Source organism: Brachionichthys hirsutus, unplaced genomic scaffold (assembly GCF_040956055.1).
Source record: "Brachionichthys hirsutus isolate HB-005 unplaced genomic scaffold, CSIRO-AGI_Bhir_v1 contig_742, whole genome shotgun sequence".
Taxonomy (NCBI): Eukaryota; Metazoa; Chordata; class Actinopteri; order Lophiiformes; family Brachionichthyidae; genus Brachionichthys; species Brachionichthys hirsutus.
The window spans coordinates 1-17044 of record NW_027180367.1 but is presented as its reverse complement, the minus strand read 5'-3'; the positions used below and the strand labels follow the sequence as shown (position 1 = coordinate 17044).

Sequence of the window (17044 nt, the reverse complement as noted above, 5' to 3'; positions counted from 1 at the left end):
GCCTGTCGTATGAGAGGGACGACAAAGAGGTTATTTCCCTCCTGCCTTCATTACTACATAATTAGATGTGGCGCTATTCAATTTCCCTCTTTTCAGACTTTTCAGATCGATATTGCCGGCTGCCTGGGCGAGTGACACTGAGGGCTTTTCTATTTTCTATAGCTGAATGGAGGATGTCAATCAGTCAACAAAAAGAAGTCATTCAATGCTGCAGTGGAGATCACGCACACTGAAAGAAGCATGGCTCTGGTGGAAGAGCAGGCCCTCGTTCAGCGCTGGTTATGAGAGGACACTGGGTCGTGCATGGTCACATGAAGGATGGTGCAGCTGCAAATTGACATTTGATTTAAAGATCACCACTTTGTTTCGGGAGGTGATGCGGTGTCATGGAAAGGCTGGAGAAGTCTCGACAACATTTTACAATGAGCGATGGGCTCTGATTCCATGGAGTCCTAATCAGCCGACCTGTCTCTCAGTTGTTATATGACCTATTTAAATCATGCTTTCAAGGCAGAGACGCAGTCAGGCTTGTGCAAATGTTATTTGAACCTTGTCTGCTTTTCAGGAACAGAACAAATTAGCTTTGAATGTGATCCGACAGGTGTATTTTGAGCTGAGATTTAATAGCCTAATATTTGCAAAGTTGTCCCGACTCATGCAGTAATTCTTAAGCATTAAATTTTCTGGTTAAAAAGACAGAAAACACACATTTCCAGCTTGAAATTCAGGCGACGTATAAATTACTGTATTTTTAGATCAAAGCAGCTGCTAAAAGCTGAAAGTGTTTTTTGGTGAAAGTCTGTGTGGAAACCTCTCAGATTCACATTTCATAAGAAATGACCTAACCTTTTTTTTTCCTTCTTTGCAGACATCCTCAGCCAGAAAAACGCGTTGGATGAATCCTGCTGCCTTTAATACAAAGGAATAGTCAACAAGAAATCACTTCATTCCCAGCATGACAACAAACATCCTTCATCATGCAGGCGAGGAGTGACACCGAAGGACCGGCAGCTATTTAGCCATTTATACAGAAAATAAATGCCAGCAATGTGAGAAGTCTCGTTCGATGATGAGCCAGCAGTTCACAATACGGCACTTGAAGTCTGAATTTATCTCTCCGCAGGCACAAAGAAACAGAAACATTTTCTTCAGTCTCAGCTTTCAAAGACTTCATGTTTGCTAAGTGATACAAGTCAGCGTGCTACATTTAAAAAATAAATGTCTGTCTGAAGAAGGGAGAAGCATGCAGGGTGAAGACAGCAAAATGTAGCTTTCATCAAAACATTTTCTCAGGGAAATGCAACTGTCAAATGAAAGGCCTCATTACTCCTTTTTTTTTATGGGGGGGGTTATTTATATTTGATTATTTTCTTTTTGCTGACAGTCTCAGAAGCCCGAAACCCATTTGAAAATTGATAGGAGAATCAGCAGGAAGTTAACCGTTTTCCTGCTCTCTGCTGTCAGCATGTTTTTGAAGACGAGTTCTTCATTTGAGACTCTGTTTGTGCTACATGTACTGTACTGCAGCACTGGGACAAGACCGTACTCGAACAAACACAACAGCAACACCTACGGGTAATTACTGACACTCGAAATCGATATGTTTAAAGGTCGCCCTTAAGTCATTTAAGATTTTCTACTTTTTTTTTTTTATGTTTTTGTCATCAAGCTTCACGTGAGCTCCACAAATCAAACAATATTTACGCTGACATCAAAATTCATCCTATTATTATTGACGCAAATTTACTTGCAAACGAGATGATAAACAATCAAGGAGGCCGTAGCTTAGTCTGAGTTACAGAATTACATTCTTGGCTTTAAACAGCACCTCTTTTATATTTTTAAAGAAAATCAGGAAACAGCCATTCCAATTTGCAGCAACAAGAAAATACAATTTTGTGGATTTTTTTATATATATGTGTGTGTATATTAGGTTTTACAGTAACACTTTTGGCCGCCAAAGAATCAGAATGAAGAGGTTTTACACATAAGTCATACAAATACATTCCATTCACATCGGTCGTCACATTCATGTGAGTTAGCTGGAGTGAAGCTGCAGTTGCAGAGTGCGTCCACCGTGTGGCAGCATACTGTCGTCCTGGCTTGTGTTCAGTGCAATTTCTTCTCAGTGTTGAGGGCTGGAAAACTCATATTGTAGATGCTGTGCGTCTGGATCCTGACTGTTTGCTGATTTGGTCTCTCGCACACCAACCGTAGGATGGATTCTAAAAATGTTTTTAAAAAATAGAATGACATTACATTAAGAAAAAGGTCAAAATGCCAAACTTCCAGAGGCTGCAGAAAGCATCACATTAACTGTCACTTGGTTTGTGCTGGAATAAATAGTTTAGAGAATGCATAATTTACTGATATTACAAACTAAAGTATTAATTCATTTCAATCTTACAGGTTTAGCTGCTAAGTGTTTTAATCAGTAAAGACACTTGTTTTCTTTTGCCACATCCAGTCTCCTTTTCTGTTGTTCAGCAGGTCAACTAAAGAAGCAGCATCTTCACATCCTAATTATTGCGTCAGTGTTTAACCTGACAGATCGACATGATAGGACATTTAATTTCTCCTACACAAAATTCGTTTTCATTTTGTGGCTTATGTCCTCTTACTGCATTTTATTGAATGATCTTATTTGGTAAGAATTATATATCCCTCCTGTCTGTGACAGTCGGGATATGACAATATAAACACAGAACCTCCTCTATAGGACATATGGACTCATTCCCAGCCTGGGTAGGGACACCAACAAATGACATTGACAGGAATGAACTGAATGCTGTGGTGATACCTGGTTATAGGTGGACATCAAACACTCCTTCCTCCACCGTCTCTATGTCTTCCTCAGCAATTACTGCAAACAGAGATTGTTACGGTAAAGAAACATTCCACCGTAAAGCCCAGGAGATGTTTGGCCTCGGTCTCTCCAGCCCATTGATCAAATAGATCAACAATGAGTCACTGCCCTCCCTGTGGTGAGCCAGTTATGGTTCCATTACATTTTAGACTCCACTGTTTGGGGATGTATCCAAATGTCAGCAGCCCATATGTTAAAGAGAAGACAAAGGGACCCTTGAAGAAGTGGACGTGTTGAAATGCTGAAAACATGTTGATGAAAACTCACCGAAGCTTATCCGTTGTTTTCTGCACATTTTTGGGCGGTTTGGATGTTTTTCATGTTGGTTTACTTAATTATGAGCTGCAAGCCGAAGGATTTAATGCTGCTTGTCCATCAAGTCATCGTTAAAAGGCAAGATTATATTGGTCTTAGCAACACATATAAATTCTAAATTTACATCAGACACAATACAACAAGCACAAACAGCATATAAAACATGACAGTTTCAACAAACACGCTGAGTGATTTTATGATTGTGGTTTAAATTGCAGCAATTTGAAATAAATTTGGGCCCGGCTTGGAATAAGTAACAACAAAGGGAGCAATGCTTCACAGTTATGAAAATATATCCAATGCAAGTTCATTTATTTTTATGCAATCTTTATAGTAAAAAATGCACCTCGAAGTGCGTTACAAAAAAATATAAGCACTTAATATAAAAAGAAACATAATGAATATAAAAAAAACGGGGATGGATGATTTATGTTAACGTGCTAATATTAGTAAACATGAGAGAAAGATGCATAAAATAAGGATGGAATAGCCTAACAATGTAAATTAAGATGGATAATAGGTCTTATAAGTGATTAAATAAGTTGAGTACACTGACAAACACTGATGGAGTCTTCAATGCTCTGCTGATTTAACTCCCACTGTACCGCTCACCTGTGTTCTGCAGGCTGGGTGGGGCATTGGCAGGTGGAGGAAAGCTGTAGGACCTGGCCTGGAGGAGGGGCGGTGTCTCGTGGCTGATGCTCTTGGTCCTCTTCCGGCACTCAACGGCCAGGCGGCTTCGGCAGGCCTTGTGGCAGTTCACCCCGCAGGCTGTTGGCGGATTGTTCATGGAGGAGAAGGTGGGTGGTGAGGAAAGGTGACGGGGGGGGGGGGGGGGCATCGGATTGGAGAGAGGGGGGGACAGGGTCAGACAAAGGGACGGGTGCAAACAGAAACATCGGGGCAAACTGAAAAGCTGGGAGAGAACTGCTGCATGCCATGCGGACACAAGAACACCGACGCACACCCACGGCGAGGCCAAGTGAGCCTGACATCAACTCTGTAAGCCAGTGGGATTCTGGGGGGGGGGGGGGGGGGGGGGGGCATCGGATTGGAGAGACGGGGGGACAGGGTCAGACAAAGGGACGGGTGCAAACAGAAACATCGGGGCAAACTGAAAAGCTGGGAGAGAACTGCTGCATGCCATGCAGACACAAGAACACCGACGCACACCCACGGCGAGGCCAAGTGAGCCTGACATCAACTCTGTAAGCCAGTGGGAGTCTGGGGGGGGGAGAGGAGTGACGGTTTCCCGGGCAAGGCAGCACAGAAACATGTGAGTCACAGAACCGGAATCTAAAATTATCACGCACAAAATAAAACCTCCAGCACAGTTTCCTCAAATGCAGCTAAGGATTCTTTTCCATGCATCCCACCCAGAAAACCAGGCCTAAAGGTCGACAATAAGGTTTAAAGGAACAGTGTAGCATTTTATAGAGGAAGGAGTGTTTGACAACCGAGTCAAAGCTTTCACAAATAGGCCGCATTCACACGGTGGCCATTGTCTCTTGAGGTGCAGACCTGCTCCGATACCGTACAGTCATGACTGGAGAACTGGCACTGCAACAACACACACATTCACTGGGGTGCCTCTCATACTTAAGTCCCAATATCTGAACCACTGTAGCACACACAACCAGCTGCACACACACACACACACGCACATATGCAAACACTTCTGTATGGCAGAGAGAGATTAATTTCAATTATGTCGGGGAAGCTCCCTCTACCTCCACAGCCCAACAATGGTAATGGGGATGAATGGCTGTGGGACTCCCTCATCGACTTCCCGTGGGCTCTGGAACCAGCCAGAACACTCGTCCTGTCCCAGTCTGACTCAGATTTGGGGGCATGCACTCCTCCACAGAGGGAAGGGGGGTGGGAGATGATATTGCCTGGGGGTGTGAATGTGTGCATCTTCCCCACTTTTTCCACTCCTTTTGTCTCAATAGCAACAATCGTGTGGGCATATTTGTCACCATCCAAGCAGCTGAAAATTAGAATAAGGGTTATCAGGCGGTGACAGAACAGGAAGTTCAAACTAAACGCTTGGTTTCCCAGTGCCAGTGTAGCAACAGACTGTAAAAAGCTTCCAAGATCATGAATTATTCCAGAAGCAAATCAAATGTCTGTTGTTAACGTTCAAACGATGCAATAGACTGATGTGAGTTTAGCCTAAACCGGAGAGGAAGCAGCAAACGGTTGGCAATTATATGCTTGGGTTTTTTTTTTTTTTCAATAAAGGAACAAAGAGATTCTTTTGATTAGAGCACTTGTGCAACAAATAGCGGATTGAAGGGCTTCGGCACAGAGGCGGGCGAGCGCTCTATAAAGCAGTGGTGGGATCTAAGGTCAGGCTCACTTCTTGATCTTTTAGACGTGGCATCAGTTTAAAGCTCTGGGTGTTAGTTATGGGAGGTGTGTAGCCGTTAGCTTTGTGAGTGGATATCCATTATCAGTGTGATGTGTTGGCTACAGAATCATTATGTAGAGTGTGTGTGTGTGTGTTGGGGGGGCGGGGGGGGGGGGACTTAAGGTAAATTAGAACACGCTCGCTGCATCTTGGCAGCAGACACAGAGCAACGCTAAATGAATAGCTCTCCTACCTTTACACTTGTAGCCTTGCTTGTAGAAGCCCCATATCTGTGAAGGAGACAGCGAATTAAAAGGGCGTTAATTGGGACGTGTTGCCGTTTCCATTCAGGCATGAGGACATGTCAAATCATTACAGGGATGCAGGAAATCCTCGGGGGGTCGGGGGGGGGGGAGTGGATGTCCACTACTTTATGATTTAATTGCACCACTTTATTTTTTCACCAGTAGCCAGCCACAAGACATTTAATTAAACTCTTTAGGGTTTTATCATTATGTCAAATTAGTTCATCACAATATCTACACAACCATTGTATTAGCATACATGTCCCCAAAACATATCAGGATTTTGCTCTTTCATGTCAAAGGTCATTATATCCTAACATCCTTCGTACAGTTATTCAGTTTAGAGCAATATTAATAATAATGTTAAAAGATGTTTTATGAACATTGTGAGAAATCTTACACATACAAAACGAGTCATGCTGTCATGTTGCACTTTCCCTCCACATACGAAGCTCCGCCTTTTCAGACTGTCACTTGCAAAGATTTTTCACCCCTTTCTGTAACTTTAATATTGTCAAATCTCCATTTAATGTCATAGATTTCTGCTGATGTCGTTGACTGTCTTTCCTTAATGGTCTTGTTGTGTTTCATTTGCGCTGAGTGTTCAAAACCAAGGTCAGATTTCCTCAACGCAGCTGCTGTGATCAATTTTGACAGACGCGCTTCAAGGACTGTGGTGGTTTTGCACAGCTAAGTCGACAAATGACATATAGTTTGCATAATTTCCAACCATTAGGCCTGCTATAAAATGTTAGATTAAGTTCCTATTTCTCTAACAGCCATTATTTTACAGTCATTTTATTACAGCCTTATAATCAACCTACAGAGAAGCCATCATTGCTCACAACATGGTCATTGTGTGGTTGCAGATAATTGCAGAGATCCTCGGGCTTCCTCACACTCCAGTTTTAGCTGGCCAGGATAGTTAGCAGGCTTCTTTTATAGAATCAATAAACATCAGCACCAATATCACGCCGTCTTTGAATGCATCACTGAGGAGCATTATAGTTTATTTGAATTTATTTATCTACAAACCTTTTTTCCAGGATCATCAAGACTATATGTTTAAATGTCCCATACAAATCGGATACAATGGCGTTTAAACCTAAATGCGATTGATGTTAAAACCTCCACACGGGAGACGTCTTTGCATCCATCACTGATGCTCAGGGAAGGAAGGCAAAGAATCTCCTGTAGAAAGAGGCACAATGGAACGAGGTAAGTTAAAGAGAGACAGATGGAAGGAAAGGGGGACGGAAGGGGTGAATGGGGGCCGAGATCAAGAAGGACATGGGGAGTGCACAGACAGCAGGGGGGGGGGGGCAATGACATGAAAGAGCCAAGCCGGAGATCACACACCGCACTGGCACATCTGAGGAGCCGCAAAGTACCCTGACCTCTTTGCACACACACACACACGCACGCACACACACATCTAAATGCATGCAGGGAAACACACACTCGCAGATGCACGTGTACACACAAAGACACACAACAAAGAGAAGTCAGTCGCCGCTTAGAGGATCTAAACAGGACTGACGTCACAGTTCTGCCTACACTGGCTGACCTTTGGTGCCTCGCTAGAATAAAAAAACGCAACGCATTCAAAAGCAAACGAAAGGCGCTGGAATCAGTTTGACAGGCTAAAGTGAGACTTTAATGTTAAGATGATGATCAAATTGGAATGTTGATAGAAATACGCTCTTGGTTCCAGAGGTTACGTGTTTGATGAAGCACTGCGAGAGAGCTCCGCTTGTACTCACTGGATTGGATCAGCAGGTTGAGTGTGACTAAGCGTGAAACCTGAGGCGACATACTGTATTGGGTTCATACATTATAAATGGCATCTGCAGGCAGCAAATGTGTAATTAGCGCTTAATTAAGGAAGGTACATTCAGGTAATACTGAATGTATCTTTACTCTAACAGGCCATTTTTTTGGTTTTAAATAGTTTTTGCTTTATTAAAAACATTCAATTTTGCTACACAACAGCAAAAGCAAATTCCATCATTCAGTCCTGCTTTAAGAATAGACTCCATGCACTGTTTGCATCAGTAATAATTTTGGCCTTCAGCTGCCACCTTCTGTTGATGCGAATTTAAAAGTAAACTTGGAGGCAACCCCCAGTTTCACTGTGGCAATGCAGTATTTTTCATATCGTCATAGTTAACATTATTATCCCCGAGGGGCAATTTAAATTACAGCCGGCAGTAGTGATGAATAAATAACAAACAAGTTCACACAACCCAGGAAAGCACACACTTTGCAGTTTGTTAATTATTCTGTTGGAATCAAAGTTTTGAAACCGGTTTCTTCTTGTATTATATGGAAGCCATGCAAAAAACAAATCTCAGCAATGTTAACATTTCCCCTATTAAAGCCAATGTTAGATAGTTAAGTCTGGGAGGACTCAGAGAAAAACAAGACACTGCCTCTTCTTATTCTCTTATTATGACACTATGAAGCTAAACTGTGAAAACCCCAGAGACCATCTGCCGTACCTCACATAAAGCACTCCAAGCCTTCAGCTAGAAACGAGCTGTAACTCTCCTGAGATGCAAACAATGCTTCTTCTCGCTTGGTGCATTTAGTGAAACTCCTCTGTGCGCTATTAATTGGAGACTCAAGCCAAATACGACTCGACTCGCCCAACACAATATTGTGAGCATCCAGACGAGAGGTCTGAGTGACTGTTCGAGACGAGTGTTGAAAATAAATGAGCTGTAGGTAAATATTGTTTTTTTTGCACAGGAGCCAAGAGGAAGCAGAGAGCACAAAGCAGAGCAGGAAGTGGCGCGTGTATCTACCTCTGCCGCACACGCATTCAGAGGAAGAAGACTCTGAGTTTCCCCTCGTGATGGTTGGAAAATGACAGAGCTTCCCCTGGAGGATGTTAAAGTTTGTGTTTCTGCAAGGTCATGTAGGATTTATATATATATATATATATATATATATATTTGAGTAATTCCTTATGTTCCGGTTAAAGTGAACTCCTGACTCACTGACTCGCCGTGGGCTTTGGAGAATGTCAAGGGCCGTATGACAAACAGGAAGTTAGCGCTGCCACCGAAGAGAGTTATAAACTCGCCCAATTACTTTCCGCCCGATATTTCCCAGAGTGCAACTTCAGCGGTGTGTTGCTATAGCTCAAACTAATTGGCATTTTCTTGTCTACCCAGAAAGAATTGGTCTATCTTGACACACGATGAAGTACACATTGTCTGTAAGGCTACAAGGATGCATAACGGCAAGGTGAGCACAACTGACCTTTGACCTTTTTTATCAATGTGTCACATGCCGTTGATTAGGTCAGTGAGGAAATCAATGCACATCAATACTTCACCTAAATCAAGCAGTTGATTCTGCAGTTAAAATGATCTATAACAGGGCCGCGTATTGATTTGGGTCATTTTAAGATCTACTGGTGCTACAATGGCGTCATAAATAATCCATCATCTTGAATTGATCGGGAGAATGAAATAGGTGTTTCACTCACAAATCCAGCACAGTGCTCACAGAACGTGGGTTTGACATATGTGGTCTCGGTGAAAGTGTGGATGAAACCCATCTTGCAGTTCAGCAGAGAGCTGGCTTTCATGAAGTAGTCGATCATCTCCTCTCTGCTGATCTTCCCGTCTCTGCGAGGGAGAGGGAGAGGGAGAGGTGACTCAGATTGGGTCCAAAGCTTCTTACAGCCATGAATAAATCTGTAAAATGCTTACTGGTTCTTGTCCAGTTCCCCAAACTTGCTGAGGTAAGGGAAGTTGTTTCTGATTGCTTCAAATTCATCCCTGGAGATGTGGCCGTCGCCGTCCGTGTCAAAGTTCTTGAAAACCGACTGTGAACAGAGGCATTATTATAAAGAGTGGGCTTTGCTGTCTACAATTTATGGTGTTTTCTGTGTATATGTTGTTGTTTTTATTGAAATGTATGCCTTTATCAGGTTCTGCCAATACTTCATGCAGAGCGATCTTTATGCATTCTGCAAATGACAAAGCCACTTAGGCTTGGGTAAATATAAATAAGATATGCTTTGATTTAGTCTGACTGCTCCACAGTGTTTATCGACATTAAATGACTGGCATGTTTATCTGTGATGAAATAGAATATAACAAAATTAATTAATTAATATAACAGATTCGATAAAAAGTAATGCTTCATCACCAAATCAATAAGAACTGAGCAAGAGTGCATTTTTTATGTAGATGTTTGACTGGCTTTCCGTGCATTGGTAATTATGCTGTAAGATTACATATCTTTAGCCATTAGCAACTAGCACTGGTGCTGCGGCCATCATGTCACAATAACAAATAATGTGTGTCGGCGCTGAGACTCACCTCCACCATTTTCTCGATGTGTTTCTTGATGATCGTTGGATCAGCGTTGGGCTTAACCGACACGGCCCACTCATCGATCATAGTGGGCTTGGGGTCAGGTGCTGGAGCGGGACTGGAGTTCTGCTACAGCACAGGAGAAACCAAAGACGGGCACGATCAATATCAAACCAGACAAGCAGGAACAGTCAAGTTTAGAAGAAAAGACAGAGAAATGTAATGTAGCAGCTGTTCTGAGCAGCAAGGTCTCAGCAGTGGATCAAAATGTCACGGGAAAAAGAAAACAGACATTTCCAACATGCATTTATGACACTATTGAACACAGCACTCTGTGTGGAGGCGTACCAACATCCAGGCAGGAAAAATGTTGGGGACCACTGCATTATAGGACACTGGAAACATTATCTCCGTCATTATTTATAAACTATACCAGCAAAGTTGGGGATAAATTATTTCCAACAAAATTCAATTCACTGATGATGAAATTGAGTTGAAAACATGATGGTGAAATTCAGAGTTGTTGTCCATCCAGACAGCTAAGGGCTGGCAGCCTCATGAAACAGGGTGTTGTGAAACCCCTGGACCATCCATCACAGGAAGACATCACTGCCAAAACGGGATATTTGAGAAGAGGCCCCGACTGAACCCAGAGAGTAAAATAACTGTGCTGCTCACTGCTGGCTTGCGAGGCTCCCTCTGTAGAGACATCTGATAGATCTCCTCCTCTGTGTGGTACTGGTCCAGAGAAACCTGCACAGAAAAGGGAGCGTTTTGCCTGATTTGACCTTTATTTAGCAACCAACAGGGTTCGATCAGAGACTAATGTCTTTCCCGACATTCATCTCTGCCACAAATACCATTCATTCCTGCCTCCCTTTAGGCAAAAAAACATTTAGAGGAAGAGTCCGGCTGCAAATGTGAGGCTCAACGTGACCAAATAAGGCTGTTGTGTACCTTCCCTGAGGCAGCTGGCAAATGTTTGCGACAAAATATGTTTAGGTTGTTAAACTGCGCTAAACCAGCGTCTTTAGAGTTTCTTTGAAGTCATTAGATCATTCGTCTTTCTCACGTTACATCTTAATTACAGTATCTTTTATGTTAATGCAGCCACAATGGCAACAGGATCCTCTGCTCCAGTTAACATATGCCCACATGTAATTGGCATCTGGCATCATTACATTCAGCTGTAATCTGGTTTCCTCGGTTTTATTGAACTGTGAGTGTAGAAAGCAAAAAACAAAGGGATGCTCTTCTTCTTTGGCCCTCTGATGAGGGTCAATTACTTTTTCCTCACGTTTGAGCTGATACAATAGCATCTCCTTCATTTGGTAGGCTGATGAATATGATTCAGAGGGCAGGTTTATAACTGTGTGTGGTTGACCTTTTGTATCTGAGGAGACAGCTTCATTATTTGGAGAATGCATTTTCCATCTCTTCGCTGTGAGCCAAGCGAGTCTCCGGCTCGAAGATAATTGGCTACCCAGCAAACACCTCTGGGTCCCCTCACGTGAAACCCCCCCACAAAAATGAACATGTTTTTTCGTTAATTTTCAAAGAAAGAAAGAAAAAGAGACTGCAAAAACACCTGCCAGCGGATAGAGATGTTGATCTCTTGGGATTGCATACATGCAGAAAGCTCCCCTTCTCAAATCCAAGAAACCCTAACCCGTCCCCCCTCAATGCAGGTGGATGCAATGCTAAAATGGAACTACCTCTGTAATCTCACATAATGGATGGAGAATCATCCTGTGATTCTGCCACAGAATGCTCTGGCCACATCTGTGTAGCACAAAGCAGGGTGAGGCTTGCATATAATTTAAAGTCTGTGTAAAGATGTCATGTGTAGCTTGTCGGACAACGAGACGATCAAATAACAGTGGCACTACTTCAATACTGCTTTTAAAATGATACGTACTTTGTACTGCATGGCTAATAATTATTAGGATGAAGTATGTAGTATCCACAAATGTAAAAGAATGGTAAAATACAGGTATATTGGATCAGGGGGGAAAAAAAGCCAATAGCCGATTAACCAACTAAATATCATCCTGAGATATTTGACGGTCGACCGGATAAAGATTGACTTCATGAGAAACTAATGCATGTCTAATATGTAAACCTGGAACTGAACATCCGGCTTTGAACTCACCGTCAGCAGGTTGAGTAGGTCTGTGTTGGCGTCAGTGTTTGGAGGTGTGTTCTGGATCTGCGCCAGCTCTTGCAGGATGGCGTACAGCTGCTGTGTCTTGGCCAGGTTGACCCGTGTCTTCTCTTTGTCAGCCCAGTCTGGCAGCGCCACGTGGACGGCTATGAGGTCCTTCAGGTGAACGCCGAGGATGGGGAATCGAAACCCCGAGCACTCTGTGAAGCGCTTGCGGTACTGACTGTAGTTTGCGCACGATGTCACCAATTCGACAAGGCTGTTAAAAACCTGCAGCGTTGAGAGAGTTGCAGGGAGATGATGCAAACGCGGGTGTATGCTGGGTAAAGCAGACGAGGGGGGAGATGAGAGAGTTGGTAGGAAACGGAATGTTTGTCTCAAGAGAGAGTTATTTGTATGAGTCCAGATGGACTTGCATAACTCCGTAACCCCTCTAAAAACTTTAAGAAATCATTGTGGAGGCGTTCGCAGCTCGCACACAGGCGATGTGGGAAAGTTTGTCCATGTGCCCATAGAAATGTGTGTCATCTTGTCTGCTAGTCGATCTGGGCTACCTCACCTTGTTGGTCTCGGCGCTGATGTGGGTCTGGGTGTCTTTGAGACGGGAGATAGAGCTGTTGCTGAGGCCTCCCACCACCGCCATCAGCGTGTTGAAGTTCTGCAACTGCAGCAGCTTCTGTCAACAGGAAATAATTATAATAGGAGCGAGGGTGAGCAAGGAAGAAGAAACTGCCAAAAGGCATTTTAGGAGGGGCGAGAGAGAGACAGAGGTTACAAAATATTTTTACGGCATCATCTGATGCCGGGAGATTCGGAAGATGAAGCTTTTCGGCATCGTCTTTAACAAGCTGTATGCACGTATGTTCTGTCAAAGTTGAGCAAATGGCACTCTCCACGGCGCCGTGCTGCCCTTCAGCCTGCGTGGTGTATCGCTGGAAATCAATGAGGCTGCAGCTGTGTGGGAGGGCTGCCAGAGGGGAACGTTTAATTCAGCTCAGACACCCTTTGGAATCAATTGGCAAAGCAGCGTTTGGAAAGTGGTTTCGGCTAAAATGAATGTGCATGTTGCCGTCAGCGAGGCCTATAGACAGCATGCCAGGTTTTTCCACTAGGAAAAGAATAAACACCGGTGTGTGTGTGTGTGTGTTTGTGTGTGAGATCGGTCTCTGGCCAACCAATTGTTATCACAATGGTGCGGCGCTCTTATCAAAGGATAAGCAGGTGTGCACGGCACATATTGTGAAATGTTCTGGAAAGGAGCTCCTCGATGAGCATGAAAGGGGAATGTGAACACAAATCTGTGCGTCCAACGAGAAGGCTAATGAACGCGAGTCATTTGTAACACGCGGCCGACATTGGCAGCCGCAGTGGGACACAAGCAGCATGCCCCCGGAGGAGGGGCTTTGAGAAATGTCAAGCAAATCCAGGCTACCTTCCGGTGCTGCGTCTGAATGGATGTAGCAAAGGACTGCATTTCGGAATACCAAAGACGCGAGGCACATGATTGGCAAATGATTAACACTGGGAAGCCCAGCAGCGATGATTTGTCTATGATGAATCTGCACAAATGTATAAATAACACAGTCCAAAAAAAGACTTCTACACACTTTATCTTTCATCTGTAGTTTCTTTCAAATTACAGATCAGACTAAGCGGCACACAAAACAAAAAGGTTTTTACACTCAAGCGCTCTACACACTGCTTTAACTGCAGGCATATGAAAAAGCTAGGACAGCATTGACTCATGAGTCAGCGATCATCTTCCCACAATGCCTTCTTATAAGGTGATTCAGAATGTGGGACTTTCTGAGGTAAGGCACAGATGAAGCGCTTTGACAACTGCAAACATCTGAGTGATAGCATTTTTCGCAATTTTACAGATCTTATTTTAACACGTTATTATTCAGGCATTTGCTGAGTAGCATTACGGAAGCACATTTCAGCTTCTCAAATTTTGCCAATAATCTTATAAATCCTTTCAAATCTTGTATAAAAAAAATGATCCATATGTTTTATTATCTATAATGTGTCCAAAATAAAATTGCGATTTCAAATCGGCCATTTCACTATCACTCCTTTTGTGTTTGTGCAAGTGGCAGCATTTGGAAGTGAGGATTAAGAAATTGACTCCAGCAGGAAGCTTTCTGCAGCTGATCTTTCAAGCTGGGTCAGACTCATCAATCATCTGTTGTCACTAATATATTGTGAGACTAACAGAAACACTGTGAAAGGCCCCATCAATAGCAGAAACAGAGGAGTCGCCGCTGGGCTCCCCTGACTTCCTGCTGAAGTGCTGCGCTATTAAGACAGGAGGAGGTGGTGAAGCGTGCCGAGAGCCGGCTTATTAAATGATGAGTGACAGAAGATTGTTCTGCAGGCCGACAGAGGGATGGATGAAAAGCGGGTTTGCGATTGATAATTATGCACAAAGAAGAGGGGCTTTGTTCACATAGCATTTAAAGCTATTAAGATACGGTTTTCCTCAGTTCTCTGTGGGTGACTGAAGCTCTCTTGCACATCACAGTGGGTGAATTATCACACGGATTCATATCTGGCAAATAATTAACAAAAAGTGACATTACATGGGTTATAGAAAAGTCGAGGTAAATGGTTTTAAAAAGGAACATTTCTATCGTGCAGCATGTGGTCAGAGAATCCTATCACGTACGCTTGATTTGGGTTGCATTTGGAAAGATTTTATTCAAATACAAAATGGACAACATTAGATACAAATGTGCAAAAGGCACGCATCACCTTAGGAGCCAGCACTAAGTCCACTACAAACTGTTCGTAATTAACCAGCTTCTAATAGCTGCAAGGGAAGTTCTGGAAATGTGAGATTTATAATATGTTTTAAAAACGTTGTGTACTTTTCTATCTATCCCTACTTGTTTCTCGAAATGGATGGATCATTTTAGCTGAGTTTGTTTCTTATCTTTTAGCCCAGTGCACCCAGTCAAGAAAAGAAGAATCAGATACTGTCCGACTGAATTTTTCAGTGTCCTGTACGTGTGAAAGAGAGAGAGAGAAAGAGAAAATCACTGAAGCACCACCGTCACTTTCATCCATCTCTGTTGGTTTAACCTCTAGTTCACCTTCATCTACTGACAGCATCCTGACCCCAGAAGGCCCGGCTCAAAAAGCTTGACATAAACAGTTTAACGGGCCCAGCGGACTGACCTGTGCCACCCTGATGAAGTGAGAGATGACAGCGGCTCTCTGTGGGGCTGTGGGCTTGCTGAGGACCATGAGCTGGATCCACTGGGAGACGCTGTTGAAAAGGGTGATGAAACGCTCCAGGATGGGGTTATCCACTGTGCAGCCGTGCATCACGAAGCTGTGGTAGTCCTGGAACTAAAAGAGGAAAGCAGCATTTGAAAATTCTCCGTTTATTTTAATATTCAGTCATGTACTGTTGTTGTTGTTGTTGTTGTTCCAAATATTTGCTTTCAAGGTAAGGCAGCATCACAAAAACTTATAATGAGGGTGGAACGATGGACACCTCGCACCCTCATTGGTCACATCTTGGCCTAAAGGGGAGGGGTTTACAATACTTTAAGCTTGTGAAAAAGACGGCAAACAAAGCAAAGGCATCGATAGAGAAAAACAGCAACATGCAAGTTCAAGTATACCAACAAAGTACTACTTCACTTGTTGTATGCTAATGCAAGAATACTAATGGATAACTGAGACTCAGATGAACGCATTCCAATGATTTATCTGAGTTAAATGTCTATTATGCCTATATGACTCATGTTTCTAATGTCTAATTAATCAATCCTTTTGAATAAATTGCTAAAGAAAACAACAACCTGTCCACGTGGATGAATCCATGGCTTATCTTTTAATTTGAGAATACAAGCAAAATTCCGCCTTGTACAGAAGTGCCAGCTTAAGGAACTCTATTTCTATTTAATGTGGGTTCCTTTATGGTCATTGTTGCTTCTCCAGTTCTAAATCTATATTAAGAGAGCAAATAAGACAAAGCCAAGACAAACTACCCCCATGCTGCTGCCTACCTATCATCTAAAATATACTATTTAAATCCGCTCAACACCATCCATTGCCTTTGCTTCCCAAAATAGCACGGAGCAAAAAGTTTCCAAACAACTACAATAATTACTGTGAGTAAAACTGAATTTAACCATGATTGCTTAGCAACTATAATGACCCTGCAGCTTAAAAAAAAAGAGCTGAAATACAAAACAGGATACACAAATTCTGCTGGTTGAATAAAGGCTGCGGTCAAACTGACCAGGATCTTGCAGAAGGATTTGTACTCCAGGTATGTCAAGTGTTCAGCCAGTTCGCAGGAGTCAAGGTGGTCAAACAACAGGGACATCTTCCTCTTTTTGGACACTGATGGGACGCGCTGAGTCACCTGTCTCTTCCACTTATATGAAGGCCTGCGAAGGACAAGAAGGCACATAAAAATGGCAGAATTCTTTATGTAAGGTTTGGTCTTGTGGCGTCACCATCAACTTTATAGCCACTGACTGCCGAGGCCGGAGCTGGATTTATGGCCGCGTTAGGCATCGAGGCAAAATCATGATGACAGCATTACATCGTTTTTCACAGCCATAAAATATCATCACAAGCCCTGCAAAACAGAGAAAGCACTTTTTCAATAAATGCAGACTTTATTTCTGGAGGGACATTCCGTTCAACTAAAGCAGTCGGATGACGTTCTCCTCCAAGCCAGCTCCTAAA

General features: G+C 43.0%; 1 protein-coding gene across 1 annotated transcript; it reads right to left on the bottom strand.

Annotated features, from left to right (window-relative positions):
• Nucleotides 1-902: 902 nt before the first annotated feature.
• On the bottom strand, nt 903-16676 carry LOC137914120 (RAS guanyl-releasing protein 2-like). The gene is made up of 12 exons (XM_068757738.1): nt 16590-16676; nt 15515-15688; nt 12894-13010; nt 12323-12604; nt 10849-10923; nt 10177-10299; nt 9562-9677; nt 9336-9477; nt 5788-5824; nt 3794-3952; nt 2801-2863; nt 903-2225 (listed from the first exon to the last, which is right to left on the bottom strand). Exons 1-11 carry the CDS (start codon nt 16674-16676, stop codon nt 2805-2807), a joined length of 1371 nt encoding a protein of 456 aa, XP_068613839.1. The 3' UTR covers nt 903-2225; nt 2801-2804.
• Nucleotides 16677-17044: the final 368 nt, after the last annotated feature.

What these genes read in the sequence shown, in the direction of transcription:
- LOC137914120 (XM_068757738.1), bottom strand. Translation starts at nt 16,676, where the DNA reads ATGTCCCTGTTGTTTGACCACCTTGACTCCTGCGAACTGGCTGAACAC. An exon ending in ACTTCATCAGGGTGGCACAG is followed by an intron (nt 13,011 to 15,514) that starts GTCAGTCCGCTG and finishes TCCTGTTGACAG; the next exon opens with AAGCTGCTGCAGTTGCAGAA. An exon ending in ACCTACTCAACCTGCTGACG is followed by an intron (nt 10,924 to 12,322) that starts GTGAGTTCAAAG and finishes TTTTCTGTGCAG; the next exon opens with GTTTCTCTGGACCAGTACCA.